At 50.7% G+C, this 19959-nt stretch overlaps 1 protein-coding gene across 4 annotated transcripts; it reads left to right on the top strand.

The window, feature by feature from the left end:
* Positions 1-1278: 1278 nt before the first annotated feature.
* Positions 1279-19091, top strand: Drc7 (dynein regulatory complex subunit 7). 4 transcript variants are annotated; one of them, XM_006255081.5, is made up of 18 exons: positions 1279-1411; positions 2231-2460; positions 2766-2940; positions 4147-4272; positions 4804-4962; positions 7931-8089; positions 8272-8490; positions 9201-9326; positions 11330-11402; positions 12152-12280; positions 12430-12558; positions 13614-13834; positions 15166-15381; positions 15942-16052; positions 16131-16241; positions 17209-17403; positions 18622-18761; positions 18845-19091. In XM_006255081.5, the coding sequence occupies exons 2-18, from the start codon at positions 2255-2257 to the stop codon at positions 18936-18938; spliced, it is 2589 nt and encodes an 862-aa protein (XP_006255143.1). In that variant the 5' UTR covers positions 1279-1411; positions 2231-2254; the 3' UTR covers positions 18939-19091. The 4 variants fall into 4 exon arrangements, 3 of the variants coding, with proteins under 3 accessions (XP_006255143.1, XP_006255141.1, NP_001099639.1); XM_006255079.5 differs by having other exon boundaries at positions 1280-1411; positions 4768-4962; NM_001106169.1 differs by having other exon boundaries at positions 1383-1411; positions 2247-2460; positions 4768-4962; positions 18845-19089.
* Positions 19092-19959: the final 868 nt, after the last annotated feature.

The raw sequence follows: 19959 nt of genomic DNA, 5'->3' as shown, positions 1-19959 counted from the left end.
TTACAGATGGTTGTGAGCTACCATGTGGTTGCTGGGATTTGAACTCAGGACCTCTGGAAGGGCAGTCAATGCTCTAACCATTGAGCCATCTCTCCAGCCCCAAACCTTCTCTATCTCAAAGTTAAATTTCACCCTTATTCTTCACAAGCTGCATGATATTCCAACCAACAGGAAAAGCATTATGCTTTATTATTGAGAACTGAGGGGATCTATAATTCTATATTCTGATAATAACAGGACATTGGCAGTATTTCCCTGAACTCACTCCTAGCCCATGAAGAACCACTATGACCTTTATGGGTTCCTTCCTTCAAAAGCAAAGAGTAAAATCTTGTTTTTTGAGACTGTGTTGGTACAAAGACAAATCTGGACTAAACTATTAGATATTGATTAATAATTCTATTTTTCATTTTGAGTGTGTATATAGCATGTACATGTGTGCATGAACGTGTGTCAGTGTAACAACGGAGTATGTCAGGGTGTGTGTGTGTGTGTGTGTGTGTGTGTGTATCCCAATGTATGAATGTGTCAGTGTGAGAGTGTGTCAGTGTATGTGTGGGTGTATATGGATGTGTGTGTCAGTGAGTGTGATGGTCTGAATGAGAATGGTTCCTTTCTCCTGTGTCTGCTTCAGCTAAACGTTCGTTCCTTCACATGTTTGCCCCAGCAGAACACCATCCAATACAACTGACTTTCCAAAGAACCCTTAAGTTCCCACTTCGGAAAGTAGTCAAATAATTGGGAAGTGATGATTTTAGCATTTGCTACTTTTGTTTTTAATATAACGACTTCGCACGGCGGTTTGAGGGACGAGACTCCCATGGGCTCGGATATTTGGATGTTTGGTGGTCTCCCTTTGGGGGAACTGGTTAGGATTAGGAGTGGTTTCAGTGGGACGAGGTGTGTCTCTGGAGCTGGGCTTTGAACTTTCAAAAGTCTATGCATTTTCAGGTAGCTACCCTCACAACCCTCATCTGGCGCCTGTAGATCAGGACATTAATGCTTAGCTACTGCCCTGGTACCATTCCAGCCTCAGCCAGCCTGATGCCATGCTTGCTGACATGATGATCGTGGATTCTAACCCTCTGGAACCTTGAGCCCCTTGGTTGCCTTGCTCATGTATCTCTCCACGGCAATAGAAAAAGTAAGACAATTCACTGGACGTTTTCAATCGTTTAATGATGCTGCATTTGACAACTGGCTCACAAAAATCCCTAAAAGTTTGGTGATTGTCTGCTGTATTCTCTAACTCTACCTATACCACCCAGCACGCGCACTATGGTCGTAGTGGTGGAAACTGGATCCTAAGCAATCACAGGAAACTACATTTCCCAGAAGCCTCCTCTCCCAGGGCCTGCCCTCTGTTGTTACCATAGAGACAAGTAACAGATAGTAAGGCTGTTCTTGGAGGGTAAGGAGGGAACTGGGAAATGGGGATGGCTGGATAGAGAGGAGGAGGGACCAGGGAAGCAAAGTATTCCTTCCTGGAGTCTCCCTGCCCTGACCTGTCTGTGAAGGGTTGTTTTGTGGAGAGGAGAAGGTTGCTGTTGGAAGGAGGCTCTGGGAGGACACTATGGGTCAGTCAGTAACAGAGGAGGTAGCCGGTGTGGGGAGTAGTGTTGTAGGTCTGGACCTCAACCCACTATAATGGCCCAACCTTGAGCCCCAGCTAGAGCTGGTCTGCCCACTGACACCTTAATCTTTCTGTCATGTTTCTTTCCTTGCTCTCCATCCCCACCCTTTCCTATCCATAGCTCCCTTCTTACGTGGGTTTCAAAAGCCAGAAATACGTGGGTTCCAGTCAAAGATCTGCTCTCTGCTGGCTCTCTGTTTGGATGATTCTTTTAGACTCTCTAGTCCTTGGTTTTCTCACCTGTAGAATGGGTCTCATAGGACTAACTACACCAGAGTCTCTTCAGGATGAGGGATATCATTTTTGTGTAGCCCCAGGGCTTGGCACACAATAGGTGTCTAGTGAACTGTGAATGTCTTGAAGGTGCGTTACCCACTCCTTGGTTGTCTCCCTTGTGCCTGAGAGGCAGCAAAGGGCTTTAAAAACCAGAGTATGCTGCTGGGTTGGAGGTCTGTCCCTTGCTGGTGGAGGGAATGCTTCCAAGGGACGTCGTACCTTCTCTGTGAGGAAAAAGTACTTCTGGCCACTCTGCATGCACAAGTGACTTCTTCCTGACAGATAGCAGCCATTTTGAGCATATTTGCTTTTTCCCTGCAGAGATACTCATCCCTAGTGATCAGGATGGAGGTCCTGAGAGAGAAAGTGGAGGAGGAGGAGGAGGCTGAGCGTGAGGAAGCAGCTGAAAGGGCGGAACGGGCTGAGAAGGCAGAGAGGGTGCTGAAGGCAACTGAAGTGAGCAAAGAGGGGATCATTCTGAGCCAGGATGACCTTCGAGACCTGGAGGAGAAGCTAATGGCCATCGAGATCCCTACCCCAGCTGATCACTCGTGAGTATCCGGACTTTCCACCCAGTGCTGGCACAGTCAGAAAGGACCAAGGCAGGATGCCATAGAGAGGTGTGATTCAGTTTGAGGTTCCACTCCCAGATTCCTCAACCTTCCTCCAGCTGGATGATGGGAGCAACCTTTTGCGGCCTCCATTACTTTGTGTAGGAGTGAAAGTGTGAGTAGTGACAGTCTCACGTAGTTGTGAGGATCAAATGAAGACAAGGCAAAGTCAAAGACAGCTCAGGCACTGTGGGGGTTTCCTGGGGGTGCCAAGCATGGCCTCACTCAGATTATTGCTATCTCAGGGTTATATGCCAGGTCCCCGTTGATGTCACCAAGCTCCCTCCTTCCTACACTACCAACTCATTGAAGGAGGAACACTTGCTGCTGGTGGCAGACAACTTTTCCCGCCAGTACAGCCACCTGTGTCCGGACCGCGTGCCTCTCTTCTTGCACCCACTAAACGAGTGCAATGTGCCCGTAAGCCGGGGAGGGGTGTGTCTTTGAGGGCAGGGCCAGAGTGGGAGCAGGGAATGGGGCTGGGCCTGGGAGGTACACCCAGTTCTCCACTGTCTCTGGGTCACATCGCCGCTGTCCTGCAGAGCTGGAAACTTCTGTAAAACAGCTCTGGCCTGTCAGACAGAGGGACATACAGACTACTGCAGGGGGATGCCAGCCTGGGATCTGAATTGGAAGCTGTGGATGAGCCTAGGGCCTGACACCTAGTAGACTGGCGTCCTGCCACTGAGCTGCATCCCCAGCTTTTAAGTCTTGAGTTAAGGTGGGGTGTCACTATGTAGCCCAGGATGCCCTCAAACTAGCTGTGGCTTTCAGTGTTGCTTACTAACCAACATAGGAGACCTTCCGTGCCTGTGTACAGGGCAGCCATAGATGAGGGAAACTGAAGCCTGGAGAGGCTCAGGGAGCTACCTGGTGCCATGTGGCGGGGAAGGGCCTGGTCTGCTCCACTTTGTCCACTTGCTTTGCTTCTTCCCTTGAGGGGTTGGTACCTGCTACTGGAGACCACCCTGGTCACTAGCTATCCCTGCTCAGAACCTCTGTAAGCCTCTGAAAAGGCCTTGTCCTGGTCGGAGTTCTGTGGTTTTTAGCTCTTATTGTGCAAGCTTAGATAATTCACTTAGTGCCTTAGTCAGGGTTCTCTAATGACACAGAGCTTATGAGATATCTCTCTATGTGAAGGGAACTTATTGTAATGACTTACAGTCCGTAGTCCAACTAACCCAACAATGGGCCGCTCTGAATGGGAAACCCAAGAGTCCAGTACTTGCTCAGTCCCATGAGGCTGGGTGTCTCAGCTGGTCTTCTGTATAAACTGGAGTCCTGAAGAAGTAGGTTCCCACAGAGGTGCTGGCAAGTAAGTGCAAGCAGGGGAAGAAGAACGAACCCTTCCTTTTTCCACTGTCCTTACGTAGGCCTCCAGCAGAAGGTATGGCCCAGATTAAAGGTGTGTCCTACCACACCTGGACATAGAACTTGTTTTGTCCCAGGCTGGCCTTGAACTCAGAGATCTGCTTGCCTCTGGGCCAGCGAAGGTGGCAATGGCCAATGCCAGAGACTGCCCCACCACCCTGAGGCCTGTGAACCAGGTCTCTTCAGGGTTCCCCTGAGAATTCAAGAAAAGAGGCTAGACCAGCCAGGGTCCCTGGCAAGATCTCTCATTTGCAGAAGTTCGTGAGCACCACCCTGAGGCCCACCCTGATGCCCTACCCTGAACTGTACAACTGGGACAGCTGTGCCCAGTTTGTATCTGACTTCCTTACCATGGTTCCACTGGTTGACCCCCTCAAGCCGGTAAGTGCTACTCCCTGGTTACATAGGGCAAGCCTGGGTGATAGACGGTCAGACAGGCTCCGGCCTTCTGAGAACACCCTTAGGGGAAAAAGAGAGAGAGACAACCACTGACCCAAGGGTACATAGCAAGCCTAGTCTCTCTCCTACTAGATTCTGCCTCAGTCTCCCTTTTTAACTTTAGGAGGGACAGCAAAGAGCTGGGGGATACCAAACTGCCTAGAGCCTTCAACCCCATCTTTGGGCTTCCGAAAGATTCAGTCAGCCTATCATTGAGAATGGAGGGAGACAGGAAAGAGGGGCGAATAAGGAATCGTTGATAGAGGATGAGGAGAACCCCCAGTTCCTTAACATGGCGGGCACATGTAGGTTACGTGGGTCTGTTTGTGGCACGTCCTCAAGAGGCTCTGGACGCACCGGGGACCCTTCGCCTACGAGTGGGTGGTTGAGCGGTGAGCGGCAAGGGATCTGTCGAACTGATGGGTGTGCTGTGTTCAGCCCACACACTTATACTCCTCGACCACCGTGCTCCAGTGCCAGAAGGGGAACTGCTTTGACTTCAGCACCCTGCTCTGCTCCATGCTGATTGGCTCCGGCTACGACGCCTACTGCGTCAATGGCTATGGCTCACTGGACCTGTGCCTCATGGACCTGACAAGAGAAGTGTGTCCACTCACCGTGAAAGCCAAAGAGGTATGCCTGGCGCGTGGCAACCCAAAGAATGCACAGTCCTGGGAGCGCCCATCCCTCCTTAAAGATCGGGGCGCTGCCCTGGCCATCCTCAGAGAAAACAAAAACTGGGTCTCTGCCCTGATCATTCTCAGGGAAGTGAAGACTGTCTCTGCCCTGGCCACCTTAGGGAAGTGAGGACTGAGTCTCTGCCCTGGCTGTCCTTGGAGAAGCAAGTTCCCATGTAGGCTGTCCTTATACTTATGGGCTCCTGCCCCATCCCTGTGTATCCACTGTTGCTCCAGACTCCCTGTTGCAAACCTTCGGTGATTTCTCTGTCCTCGGCACCACCCACAGCCCACTTCTCCAAACTACGGTCCCTCTTTCCTTGTCTTAGCTCGGTTGAAGACACTGTGCTCCCACTGAGCAAATTTCACGACTCAAACGGCTTCTGTCTTATATACAATTATCACAAGTTTACCCACTTCCCCTTACGTCTGATAAAAGCCTGTCTGGTCCTTTTTTTTTTCTTTTTTTCGGAGCTGGGGACCGAACCCAGGGCCTTGCGCTTGCTAGGCAAATGCTCTACCACTGAGCTAAATCCCCAACCCCTGTCTGGTCCTTTTAATGGTGGGAAACAATGGCCAAGCAAGTGCTTGATTCTGAGCCTTCCTCCCAGACAGACAGACACACATGTCGGCGCCAGCACCGACACGGTACCGAGAATCGGGCGAAAGCCTACGGGATGAAAGAAACACGAGCACACACACACACAGGTTATCGTGTCAAGCCAGGAGAGGAAGAGAGAGAGAGAGAGAGAGAGAGAGAGAGAGAGAGAGAGTTTCCTGTAACTTTATTCACCAAGTCTCCAGGTAGAAAATAACTGGGAAGCACAGTGGGAAACCCTGGCTTCCTGGCTTCTGTAACAAAAGACCGACTAGGAGACCTGAATTAATTAGGGAGAAATCCGAGAAGACCAGCCTAAATCTCAAGGATAAAGGCTGAGGAAGCAAAAGGCAGAAGTAAATTGACCACCACCCAGGTGTGGTCCAGGTGTGTCGGTTCCACATGCATCAGCCGGGCTCAGCAGAGGTCATGCAGTGGAGACACCGGGTGTTTACTACTTGGTCTTTTCTTCCTGTGCCGTAAATACATGGGAGAGGCCTCTGTCCAACAATCCCACGACTTCTTAACTGTGGCCATGCAGTTACAAAGCGGCCAGGCCCAAATCCAATATGGCTCACTACACACACACACACACACACACACACACACACACACACACACAAAGAACAAGCATGCTACTCTGAGCTACATCCTCAGCCCGTTTAGTAGGGGAAAGTTAGTGAGTGACACTGGAGTTTCCTGTCTGCTTACTAAGAATGTATGCTCACCAGCGTCTCTTCAAACAAAAGGAGCACTTTTCAAATTTAAAAATGTTGAGGCTAGCGTATGAAGTGCTGAGGTCATAGGTAATGAACATATTATGTATATGTTTCATGCCAGAATCACACAGGCAAAAACAACAGCAATAACAATAACAAAACAACGACAAAATAATCTCTTTACACTTGAACACACACCATGCAGTGCACAGGAAGAGCTCTGAGCATGGATTCCAGAGGCCCGTGACAAGGATCAGGTCCCTCTGAAGCTGAAGGATGGAGATCCAGGGGTCTGAAGCACTGAGCAGGGGTCAAGGGAAGAACTCTCCAGGGGCTACTGAGGTGGCCTTGGGGTTTCTTGTGCTGTGAGGGGACACCATGACCATGGCCTGCTCCTCCCCCTCCGGTCCGCCACCCCACCCCCCTCCCCCGGTTTTTCAAGACAAGGTTTCTCTGTGTAACAGCCCTGGCTGTCTTTGGACTTGCTTTGTAGACCAGGCCAGCCTTAAACGCACAGAAATCCCCCTGCCTCTGCCTCCCAAGTGCTGGGATTAATGGGACCATGACAACTATTAATAAGGAAAATATCTAACTGGGGCTGGCTTACAGTTTCAGAGGTTTAGTCCATTATGGTCATGATGGTACACAGGTAGGCATGGTGCTAGAGAACGTCCTGAGAGTTCTACATCCCAATCCACAGGCAGCAGAAAAAGAGAGAAAGAGATGCTGGGCTTGGCTTGAGCATTTGAAACCTCAAAGCCCACCCCCTAGTGACACGCCTCCTTCAATAAGACCACACCCACTCCAAACAAGGCCAAACCTAATGGTGCCACTCCCTGGAAGCCTATGGGGCCTGCTTTTTTTTCAAACCACCACAGGAGGAATGAGCAAATGCTCTCTTACATTTTTAACCTTCCATGGCCTCTGAGCTTCTCTCCTGGCCTTCTTGTTTCAGAGGCAATGCAAAGAATCAAATTTATGTCAATAAGTAACGAAGGCAGAGAACTTTCTGGATGACAAACAGGTTTAATGTGGGCTTGGGCTGACTTGGTGGCTATTCATGGCACCCTGGGTAGCTGGTGTTTCCCCTCTTAGTATACAGAAAACGGAAATGGCGTGGTTAAGAGGAAAGTGGGGTAACATCTTTGGAGCCACCAAAATGTGATAACATGTTTTGGAGGATGGAAGCCTGGGTCTGATCCCCAAGACTGGAGATTGTATTTCTGTCACAGCCATAAGCCCACCTCAGCAGCTCCTGGAGAATTCTTTCCTGGGAACACATATCATCATTTCGTACTTAATTATATACACATGTGCACACGCATACACGTAGAAACACACACACTTTTCCTTCCTGGCCCAGAAAACTTAAAACTTGGAATCAGTGTATGAAGTCTCCCAAGGATGACCCCTGAAAACTCTTACCCCAGACTACCTGCCCCACCCTCTGTCTGGGATCCAGGTCAACTGGGCTGCACTTGCATTCGTGCAAGCTTATTTGAGTTTGTGTGCGTGCTTAAATATTCTCGTGCTAGCCCTCGTCTGTCCCATTAAGCCTGTGTAGAGTGCAGGTGGAAGTTCGACTTCCCGCTCTTCTTGGGTGACAGATAGTCGCGAAGAAAGAGAAGGTAGCGCCTAAGAAATATGCCGTCAAGCCGCCCCGGGACCTGACCAGCAGGTTTGAGCAGGAGCAAGAGGAGAAGAGACTACAGGCGATAAAGGACCAAGAACTGAAGCGGCTTAAGGAAGAGGAAGAACGCCTCCTGGTGGGTCTCCACGGGCATGCAACCCTGCCATAGCTGGTTACGTGGGCCCAATGGATAACATATGAGGACCTTCTCTTAAGATTCACCAAAGCACCCCTTATCCGTAGAACGCATTGCATTTCTTTGGATGAAATCTCACCCAGGGTGCCCTAAAGAGCGAACCACCCAACTTCCCTGTGTAGGAAGCAGAGAAAGCGAAGCCTGACCCCCTGCATGGCCTGCGGGTGCACTCCTGGGTTCTGGTGCTGTCGGGAAAGCGCGAGGTGCCTGAGAGCTTCTTCATCGACCCTTTTACCGGGCGCAGCTACGGCACCAAGGATGACCACTTCCTGGGCATCGAGAGTCTCTGGAACCACAAGAACTACTGGATCAATATGCAGGACTGCTGGAACTGCTGTAAGGTGTGCGGGAGTTGGGGGGTGGAGACCAAGGATGTGGCCCGTGGGTGGTCTGGCCACACCCCCCCCATAGCAGGGTTACGTATGGTAGAGATGCCAAAAGCCGCACCCCCGGCTCTCAAGGGCCATTCTAGCTATATGACCTTCCCCAGTTTGTTCTGTGCGGTTTTTTTTTTCTTTACACACCAGAAGAGGGCATCAGATCCCATTACAGATGGTCATGAGCCACCATGTGGTTGCTGGGGTTTGAACTCAGGACCTCTGGAAGAGCAGTCAGTGCTCTTAACCACTGAGCCATCTCTCCAGCCCAGGATAGGAACTTAAAGAATGAAAATTCTTTGATTTACAGTTCCAGAGATTGGAAATCCAGGACCGAGATCCTGGCAGGGCTGGTTCCTTCTGAGATCTCCTGTAGCCACGTGGTTCCTGGTTCTTCCCTCCCTTAGTGACCTACAATGTCTTCATGTACAGGCTGTCCCCAGCAGGGGGCACTGATGAGTCTCTTCTGGACATGCTATAGGATTTCTTCCTTGGGATGATGGGATGGGAGTGGGGGCCTCAGTTCCCCTGATGAGATGGAGAATGTGGCTGGACTCTTAGAGACTGGATGGAGCTGACATTCTGCAGAGCCTCAAGTAATAGCCATTGCCCCTTAGGAGCAGGCATAGTTACAGGGTGCAGGGGGTACACTCAGTTGGTTCCCCCTCCATCAGGACTTGATCTTTGACCTGGGAGACCCTGTGAGATGGGAGTACATGCTCTTGGGGACCGATAAGCCTCACCTGTCCTTGACTGATGATGACGACGAAGGGCTGGATGACGATGAGGACGAAGATCAGGTGAGTCTGGTAGCATGGGGGCGGGTCGAGGGTCCTCACTCCATTTTGGGTCAGGCAGCCTGACAGACATCCCTGAAAACATGTGCGTGTATGGGGGGTGTCCAAACCTATCAGTCATACACTCTTCAACGCAGAGGGGTCTGTAGAGCTCTCATTTTACAGATGCGGTGAGCATCCCAGAACCTCTCAGGAGGTTAGGGGAGGGACAGTACTTGAATTCAGTCTCTCCCGTCTGGAACTCTGATCAAAGGTTTGGACAGTTCCTTAGAGAGACCATCTCTTGGAGTGGGAGCCCTAGCTCCTCTTTAACCACCATGATGATTGTTCTATCAAGCTAGGCCTTTCCTTCTGATCCTATTAGGTCTTCTAAAGACCCCTGGCCTGGGTATCCCGTCATCAGCCTTCTGTCTGTCATCTTTCAACAAGGGGTGTGTGTGGGGTGGGGTACTTCATGCATGGGGTCCTGTGTGAGAAAGGAGAGACTAGGAGGCAAATTCCCCTTGCTTTGGGAATCTCCCATGCCTTCTTTACATGTAAAACTAGGGTGAGGGTCATGGTCTGTGTTTGGTATCCATAGCAACAATAACACATGTATCTGCTGGCATCGCCATAAGGGAAGCCCCACACTCCCGGAGGCTAGAAATTCAGGATCAAAGGTGCTAGCAGGGCTGGTTTCTTCAGAGATCCCCTGGGTTTGCTGATGGCCATGAACACCGTAGTTTTATCTGGCCCCCCTCTCTATGAATCTGTGTCCTAATTCCTTTGTCTCATAAGGACACTTTGCATATTGTAATAGGATCACCTAAAGACCCAATTTAGACTCCATGACCTTACCCATAAAGACCTGACTTCCAAATGCAACTGGATTCATAGGTACTGGGGGTGAGGGCTTTAGCACATGATTTTAGAGGTAGGTTGAGCAAACCCATATCAACAGGCAACACTGCGGGGACAGGTTCTGTTTCTAGTGCGGAATCTGAGTTCTCTCATGTAAATCTCTGCCTCCTGAGTAGCCAAGGACAACATATACACAGCAGGGCCAAATGAGACACTGAAGGACCCACCCAATAAGTGAGAGATCTGGGAGCCAAACCCCAACAGTCTGGTTGCCTATCTGGGCTCTTCGTGGTGACTGTTCAGCTCAGAAGGCTGCCTAAGAATGACTGAGGCCACCTTGTCCTCCCTCTCCTCGATTCTGAACACTGGTGTCCCCGTTTGCTGCGGGGCATAGACCAGCAGTGTGTACCCTTCAACCTAGGAGCCTGCTCCTTCTGGAAGCCCTGTCACACCCCTGGAATGAGAATCCTGGTCCCTCCAACATGGATAGATGATACAGCCTGAGCGCCAGCTCTCAGCTGTAGGGCCAGGCCTGGGATTCCAGGGTTGTCTCAGAAAAGTCCCTATGTCCTCTGCTGACTGAGATGACCTTGTGTGATCTCAAAAGAAGTCACAATTAGATGAGCACGCGTCCAAGGTCTGAGCATTGTCTATGGCAAAAAGAATACACACAGAAAATCTTGAGCTTGGTTTGAGGATCACTTGTCTAGACCAGGCCTATTTCACAGACCTTGGAAGAACAGCCAAGACTTATAACATCCATTAGTCCTCCCAAGAGGCCTAGTTAACAGCTAAGGAAACCTAGGTTTAGAGTGGATGAAAAGCTTACCCAGCCCTCCTTACCTGGTACTAGGTCTAGCCAAAGGTTTGGCTCCCTCTGACTCAGGATCCCCTCTCTGAGTAGCCGTCATGGCCACAAGTGGTTTGGCTGGAAGGGTGGGATTTGAGAACAGATGCCTATCATCTTAGACCAGGCAAGTAGGGACTAGGCAAGTCCACCCAAACCTACCCCTCTCCTCCCCTATCCTGGATCATCTTCTGACTTCTTGCTTTTCTGGGGGAAACTGACAGCCCCCTCAGCAAGTCTGAGTCTCGGGTAGGGGACAGAGCTGCACCATGGCCTCTGCTCTAAATCCCTGGCCAGCAACCACCTCTTTTCCTCACAGGGCAAAGAGGAGGAGGATAAGAGCTTTGACATGCCGCCTTCGTGGGTCGCCCAGATTGAGATCACTCCAGAAGGTCTCTGTCATTCACTGGTTCTCAGCCCACAGCTCAGCATAGAGGCTTCCTGTGCCCTTCTTTCCACCCCTCTCAACACCCTGCCAGCTCTGTGCACAAAGCCTCACACTGTCTGGCACGCAACTAGACTGTTAACATCATGAGTGCCAAGGTCCGGGACATGGCTTCTTCCCTTCCCCAGAGCCCCTGTTCAGAGGAGACCATGGGCAGAACATGTAGTATATAGTGCAGTGGGGCCAGGCCACAGGAAAAAATAGGCAGAGAAGACAAGAGAGTGGGCTATCTTTTGCCCAGTGTCTACATAGGCCCACCTGGAAATGCCTAGACTCAGAAGAAGGGCATTCCTTGGCTGTTCCGGCAGGTGGCAAAGGTACAGAAGTAGTCATGAACCCTGGGGTAGGAGCACCCATTACATCCTAAATAAGAATAGAGGCAAAATGGGTCTTAAGAAGTAGTGGCCATTGGGGCTGGGTTTTAAAGGACCAGATGTCATTCTAGCACATTGTTCTCAGTGGTGAAGGCCTGGCAGGGGAAAGGAGTGGCTGGATCACAGATATGATTCTCGGCTAGCTCTGGGATGCTGGCTGACCCAAGAATACCTTGGGAAGAGTTGAAGCCAGCCCTGGTGAGTATTTTCTTCCTCCTTGGAGCTGGTTGTGGGCCTGGAGGCACTTTATAGGCAATGCAGAGAATGGATGAGCATTCGGGAAGGGTGGAAGGAAAGACCCCAGCTCCCTCTACATCCACAGAGTTTGAGACCCGTTGCCCCAGTGGAAAGAAAGTGATACAGTACAAGAAGGCACAGCTGGAGAAGTGGTCCCCATACCTCAACAACAATGGCCTGGTATGTCGCCTCACCACCTACGAGGACCTACAGTGTAAGTCACGTTGGGGGGCACAGAATGGGGGAACAACCAAATGCTATGCTTGGCAACTCTGAGTAAATCACTTCTAGTTTTTTAGTGTCTGTGTGGCAGAGGCCAGGGGAGCTGATTTGCCTACAGCAGCCATCTTTGTGTCCCCACAGGTACCAAGGTTCTGGAGATAAAGGAGTGGTACCAGAACCGGGAGGACATGCTGGAGCTGAAGCACATAAACAAGACCACGGGCCTGCACGTGGACTACTTCAAGCCAGGCCATCCCCAAGCCCTGTGTGGTGTGTGGATCCCATTACTGGGCAAACCAAGAGCCATGGGGGAGAGGTGTTTACATATAATGACCCTGATGGGAAGAACCAACCCTAGGTATCACTGAGGTCCTTGGGTGGCAAGCATGGGCATTACCTCTGACTCTGTAAGATAAGGTGGTGTGCAGGCAGCTGAGGAAGCTCAGGAAAGGAAGACACCATGGCCATTGGCTCTCTAGGAAAGTCAAAGCCAGGGCCACGTGCTGTCTTCTGGCTGGGATCAGGCTGGAACCTCCACCAGAGGGCACACAATATGGGCCACATGTAAAGAGTCTAAGAACGATGGGCAGTAAAGTCAACCAGCACCACCAACAAGGCAAATGCAGGAGCATTGTACGGCTATGGCTAGGAGTCCATGAGGTTGGGAAGAGGGGAAGGAAAGAAGATGCCTCACGAGATCCATGTCCTACCCCAGACTTCAGCAGAGAAAAATCTGGAGCCAACACCACCTGGAGATATACCAGCCACACTTGGGAGTTGAAAAGTTCAAGATTAAACCAGAAAGGACCAGGCCACGACCTTTGTGTGAACAAATGGTCCTACCCTGACATGTGTGCCGGGGGTTGAAAGTGGCAGAAAGCTGTTCCCTACTGACATCAGCAGGTCGCTCTTTTCATAAGAGTAATTGAACTAAATGTATTACTGATATGGAGACGTCCTCAGTGGTAGAACACATCCTCAGCATGTCTGAGGCCCCTCGTTCCATCTCTAAACAGCAACCGTAACAGCCTTAAAATGTGAGCACATCTTGGCCCAGTGTTTCCTCTGCTGACAATATGTTCTTAGCAAAGGCTGAACAAGTACAGTAAATATATAGTTGTTCGTCATGGTATTGTTTATAAAAACAAAAAATCAGATGTAACTGTAACGCCCAGAAAGTAGGGGTTGGTTATGTGACCGATAACTAATGTGTACTTCAGAACTCCCTCTCCCTGGGCCTGGGATTGGGTTACAGAGCCAGCTGCCCCAGCTCTTGATGCTCACCCAGGCCCTTCCCCCTCGCCTCCCACCCCCACCCCCCTCAGTGCACTCATACAAGTCCATGCTACCTGAGATGGACCGCGTCATGGAGTTCTATAAAATGATCCGTGTGGATGGCCTGGTAAAGCGGGAGGAGACGCCCATGACAATGACCGAATACTATCAAGGGCGCTCGGACTTCCTCTCCTATCGACACATCAATTTTGGACCCAGAGTCAAGAAGCTCACCCAAAACAGCGCGGACTCCAACCCGAGGCCCGTGGTGGTGAGAATACACTTGGGCTTGGGGGACCGGCTGCCCACTGGCTCCGGCAGAGAGGGTGTCATCAGGATCAGGGAAGCCCTGACTCTGGCATGGTTATTAATGCCTGTGATTTTGCCAGGGTTCTAAATATGAACCAACCACTTAACAAATGCACATCCCTGGGCCTGTTAGGGCTAAGCTGCGTCCTCGGCCCCTAGGCAAAGAAGCAGGGTTTCCTCATCGGAATGAACAAAGACACACGTAATAACCAGACATCTGGAAATGTGTGAAACTAAAGCAACTTAAAAATATTTCAAATGACTTCTCTCCAATATTACAGTGGGCTGGTAGGTTTGTTCAAAGCAGGACAATTAATCCCAGCACTTGAGAGGTGATGACTGAAGGGTGGAGAGTTCAAGGCAAACCCTCAGCTACAAAGAAAGTCCCAGGCGGAGCCACATGAAATCCCATCTCAACGAGTGGAGGAGACAACTCACTCAGTAAAGGGTTTGCTTTGTGAACACAAAGATCTAGGTTTGATCCCCACGAAAACAGCATGGCATTGTGACTCGAATCTGTAATTTCATCACCAGGGAGGCATACGTGGAGTTTGCTGTGTGCCTGTCAAGCCAAACCCGTGAGGTCCAGGTTCAAGTGAGCCCAAGTTCTGAGACAGAAACCCTGTCTCAGAAAACAATCAGGAGAGCAATTAAGAAAGACGATGTCGGGGCTGGGGATTTAGCTCAGTGGTAGAGCGCTTACCTAGGAATCGCAAGGCCCTGGGTTTGGTCCCCAGCTCTGAAAAAAAGAACCAAAAAAAAAAAAAAAAAAAAAAAAAAAGAAAGAAAGACAATGTTAATCTCTGGCTACCACACAAATGTGTGTGTTCACACCAACACACACACACAATTTATTCTCGATAGTCTTTTAAATTTTATTGCGATCTTGGGTGAGGGTTAGAATACCCATTATCAGCTGTTTTGCCTTGAATTGAGCTCGGTTTCTTCTAAGACGCTACAAAGTTCTTGGCTATTGAACTTCCTGACCACACACCAAAGACGCTCCTTTCCATAGTAAGGGATATCTGATAATGGGACAGGCTTTCTGGAGAGGTGGAGAGCTCCCCACCTCTAGAAGCAGACAGAGCAGAGTCTTGTGGAGGAAACTGGAAAAAAAAGCCCAACACCATGTGAGGCTGGGTCCTGAAAACCCACGGGAGTCATAGAATCCATTGTCTGGCCAGAAAGGGCCGATCACACCCCTGAACTCCTGGGTCTTGAGAGTCCTTCCCTCCTGCCCACAGAACATGCACAGAAACCCACATCCCTCCTCTGCATGTTCTGGCCACACAGAAAATCACAGAGCAGTTCTTCCGCAATCCGGAGAAACCTGCAGACGAGGATGTGGCAGAGCGCGTGTTTCTGATAGCCGAGGAGCGCATCCAGCTTCGCTACCATTGCCGCGACGACTACATCACTGCAAACAAGCGAGAGTTCCTGCGGCGCACGGAAGTCGACAGCAAGGGAAACAAGATCATCATGACACCAGAAATGTGCATCAGCTACGAGGTGGGTTGGTGACCGCATGGCACACAGGATGGTTGGGGGGTGGGGGGCACACTCTGAGAACTGTGCCTGCAGTAACTCGAGAAACCCCAAGTGGATCCCCTGTTAAGATTACTCTGGGAAACCCATCTCTGTCCCTGGTAACTGGCAAAGCTCCCAGCCGAGGACCTTTCCCTTGCAGCTGCTCTGAAAACCATCCCATTTCCACCAAAATGAAAACCCAGCCAGCTGAGACTTCCTCGTGCACCTCCCTACCTGCACCTCTGGGGAACCTAGACCCCAGATCTCAGGGGCCTATCCTGAAGGTGGCAGGATAGTCTTATGCCCTAGAATCTAAGATGGCCTCACCTTCCTATTCTAATAGCATAACCGTAAGCCCCTCTACATCTTCCTTTGGTCCCTCTAAGTTACTATGTTCTTGTAGAGAAGGATCCTGAGTTGTGGAGAGGTTAAGCGCCTTGCTTGAGGTCACACAGCTAGGAAAAGGCAGTAGATTTAAACCAAATGGTCCCTAACCCTGCCCTGGGGCAGCCTCCCTGTCACTATGGTGGTTCTGGTCCCAGGTAGAGCCAATGGAGCACACCAAGAAACTCCTCTACCAGTATGAGACCATGATTCACCTGAAGAATGAAGAAAAACTGTCCCGACATCAAGCCTGGGAGTCAGAGCTGGAGGTAAGGTCCTACCAGACAGCAGAGGTGGCAGGGAGAGAGGGCCCTCGTTATGCATATCCTCTATGATGTCCGGTCAAGGTGCTGGAGATCTTGAAGCTTCGCGAAGAGGAAGAGGAGGCACATACCCTGACCATCTCCATCTATGACACCAAGCGCAACGAGAAGAGCAAAGAGTATCGGGAGGCCATGGTGAGCCTCCCTGCTTTCCCCGGGAGGCCATGGTGAGCCTTCCTGCTTTCCCCGGGTCTCCTTCCCTGGAGCCCTGCCTCCAGGGTAGGGAGAATATGGGAAGCGTTCGTAAGGGATGATGAGGGATGCCAACCCTTTGTAAGGCATGAAGTCACTGGTGATGTCAGGTGATTGTCCTTGTTGGCTATCACCTGCCGAACTGACTTGTGTCGATGAGTCACCCCCAAAAGGCATGTAAGATCCAGGCTAGGCGTGCTTACCCAAATGAAAGTGGCCAAATGAAAGTCTCTACCTTGTGTGGAGCATGAGAACTCCACGTCCACCTCTACCAGGGCTTCACTGAGGCTGTGTCCTGAACTGGGAGTCCAGCCAACAGATTCAGGCACAGGTTGAGCATCAGGACTCAGCGAAGCAGGGCTTTGGCTTTACCCGTCCCCCAAGCAGAAGGACCAGTCTGGGTGCCCAGGATCGATCCTAAATCCTCTTCACCAAGCAGTGAGGATCTCTAAAGTAGTTTGGAGTTGGCCTGACAAGGCTGGGCTTTGGAATGATCTTGGATCATAGAGGAAAGGGCAACTAGACCGCGTCTCTATGTTCCCTGGCTCCCATGTGCCCCAAGTAAGGCGGACCTTATGGGCAAAAGAAAAAAGTGGGAGCTCGGAGTCATTGCTAAGCCACCGCCATTCACCGTAAGTTCCCGCTGTGGATTGGCAAGGCCTGGGTTATGTGTTTTCCAGACGCGAGCTGGTCTGTTTTCAGACTGATTGATGGATTCATGTCAGATACAGGCATTACATGTCAGAAAGGAATAAACATGGATAAAGAGACAATCATGTCTCATAGGAACCCTACCCTGGGACCTGGATTTAGGGACTGGCTTGGTACTATATTACACAATGGACTCAGCTGCTTGGGAGGCCCCCCTGGATATCCTGATCGACCTTTCAGCTGGTTCCCTGGCCCGTAGGAGCGTGTCTTGCACGAGGAACACCTGCGGCAGGTGGAGGCCCAGCTGGATTACCTGGCCCCATTCCTGGCCCAGCTCCCTCCAGGCGAGAAGCTGACCCGTTGGCAGGCAGTGCGCCTCAAGGACGAGTGTCTCAGCGACTTCAAGCAGCGGCTCATCGACAAGGCTAACCTCATCCAGGCTCGCTTTGAGAAGGTGTGGCCAGGGCCCAGGCAGGGGGGTGACCTCACCATCCTCTGTCAGAAAATAGGACCTGAGGTCTTTGCTCAGCGCCTTGCAGATCTGTGAGAGACAGATGAGCAGACAAGTGTGTGTGTGTGTGTGTGTGTGTGTGTGTGTGTGTGTGTGTGTGTGTGTGGGTGGGTGTGTGGTCGGGGCTTCCAAATACCTGATTTCTTCTCTCCCCCACTCCCTTGTTATTGTATGAATGGATGAGTGGATGGATGGGTAACTAGGTGTAGGGGATGGGCAGGTACAGTTGGATATTCGGTGAGGATTGGGGTGAAGTGTAGGTGAATGCATGGATGACTGAGTGAGTAATGGTATGGATGGGTAACTAAGATGGGCAGACAGAGGGATAGAGGAGTGGATGGATGGATGGATGGACGGATGGACGGATGGATATTGCATTATGATAGCTCCTAGTCCTTGGCCCATTCTGTGAGGCAGGTGAGGTGCATACTATATAATCCCCACGCAGAGAAAAGTTGGGTAGAATGGATTGCAATAACCCTTACTTTTAGAGACAAGCTGCTGGGGGCTCTGAGCCCATCGGCAACTCGTCTAGATCATGTAGCTATTTTGGATGTATGGGTGTTGTGTCTGCATACCACATGGATGCCCAGTGCCCTCAGAGGCTAGAAGAGCCTCATTGCATCCCCTGGGACTGGAGTTTCAGATGATTCTGAGCCTCCGTGTGAGTTTTGGGACTCTAACCCCAGTTCTCTGGACAGCAGGCAGTGACCTGTTTTGTTGTTTTTTTTGAGACAGGGTCTCACTCTGTAACCTTTGCTGGCCTGGAACTTGCTATGTAGACCAGACTGGCCTTAAATTCACAAAGATCCATCTGCCTCTGCCTAATGAGAGCTGGGATTAAAGGTGTGCACCACCACACCCAGCTGTTTTGATTTTGAATGAGCTGCTAGGGGTGGAATCCAGGGCCATGCACTAACCTTACCCCTAGCTCTGACTGGCTGTTTTGGCCCCGCTCTGATTTCACGCACATGTCCTTCAAATCATGACTCCAGCAGTTCCCACCCACAGTAGTATTTTGTGACACTCTAACTCTGTTCCTTTCCTTGGGGGTCAGGGCTGGGACACTATCTTCTTGGGGCCACCGGGTCATCTATGGGCCTACCGCCCGGATGCAGATGAGTTCACGCCTTCCCCATGCTCATCTCTGTGTGCTTCCAGGAGACCCAGGAGCTGCAGAAGAAGCAGCAATGGTACCAGGAGAACCAGGTAACCCTGACACCGGAGGATGAAGACCTGTACCTGAGCTACTGCTCTCAGGCCATGTTCCGCATCCGAATCTTGGAACAGCGGCTCAATCGGTAAGGGGCAGAGTCAGGAGGACTCCTGGGAGCACTCTGATAGCTTGTATGTCCCTCACCTTCTCCTTCCTCACTTCGCTCAGGCACAAAGAGCTGGCTCCACTGAAGTACCTGGCGCTAGAGGAGAAGCTCTACAAGGACCCACGCTTGATAGACTTTGTGAAAGGCTTTGTTTGATGGTCCCTCACGGGACTGCAGCAGACCCTGCCAGGGGATGGACTCCCTCCCTTCTCCCCAGACACTGCGATCCTATACCAGCCACATCGCCGCACTTGCCTCCCTGTCCCTCACAGCCTCCCTCAAATAAATGGACTTCCTATTTGCCATTTATACCTCAGCATTTACAAGCTCCAGTCCCCACCGCCCTAAGTCTTTCTCCAGCGTTTACAAGCTCCAGTCCCCACCGCCCTAAGTCTTTCTCCGCCATTTTCTCTGCTGGATTATCAGGTGTTAAGCTCTCTCCAGATGGTTCTGCAGTCACCTGCCAACATCTGGTTAGAGCTCAAAGTGTTGATGGCAGGCAAGCTTATAGAGTGAGAGAGGCCCGGCTAAGGAGCACACCCCAGGACCAGGTGGCTTGATATCAGAGGACAAGGGACAGATTCCAAGTTCCTCTTCCATGTAACCACCTGTGAAATGGGGCTGTCGATGTTTTCTGAAATGTCTTAAAACACACAGAAAACTGGGTATAGTAGCACACGCCTGTAATCCTAGCAGGAGGTAGAGAAAGAGGATCGAAGATCTGTCCCAACTACCTAGGGAATTTGAGGACAGCCTGGACCACATGATGCTCTGTCTTAAAACAAACAAACAAACAAACAAACAAACAAACAGGCCCAAAACAAAACCAACAAAAAACAGAAAGTAAAAACAAAACAAAACAAAAAAAACCTTGCTTGTAATCTCAAGGGCATGACGCAGCCACAGCAGGTCTCACAGCAGCTGTGGTTGCCTGTACAACCTGAGCCAGTGACGAGGCAATCACGGATCAGGGAGGGACTCCTGGGACCCTGTCCCTTCTTGTTGAACTTCTGGCTGCTGCTGAATTCTGGTGCAGGGAAGTCATTGTCTCTACTCAAAGATGAGCCCAGTAAGCTTCAACACATAGTTCCAAACCCATGGTTAAAACCAGGGGCTCATGCCACATGTGGTGACCTTTAATTTCCTTTAATTTAATGCCTTTAATTTCCGCTCTTGG

The sequence above is a fragment of the Rattus norvegicus genome, chromosome 19, assembly GCF_036323735.1.
Source record: "Rattus norvegicus strain BN/NHsdMcwi chromosome 19, GRCr8, whole genome shotgun sequence".
Classification (NCBI taxonomy): Eukaryota; Metazoa; Chordata; class Mammalia; order Rodentia; family Muridae; genus Rattus; species Rattus norvegicus.
This window is presented reverse-complemented; position numbering and strand designations above follow the sequence as displayed.

What these genes read in the sequence shown, in the direction of transcription:
- Drc7 (XM_006255079.5), top strand. Translation starts at nt 2,255, where the DNA reads ATGGAGGTCCTGAGAGAGAAAGTGGAGGAGGAGGAGGAGGCTGAGCGT. An exon ending in TGGTTGACCCCCTCAAGCCG is followed by an intron (nt 4,273 to 4,767) that starts GTAAGTGCTACT and finishes TGCTGTGTTCAG; the next exon opens with CCCACACACTTATACTCCTC. An exon ending in TCACCGTGAAAGCCAAAGAG is followed by an intron (nt 4,963 to 7,930) that starts GTATGCCTGGCG and finishes CTTGGGTGACAG; the next exon opens with ATAGTCGCGAAGAAAGAGAA.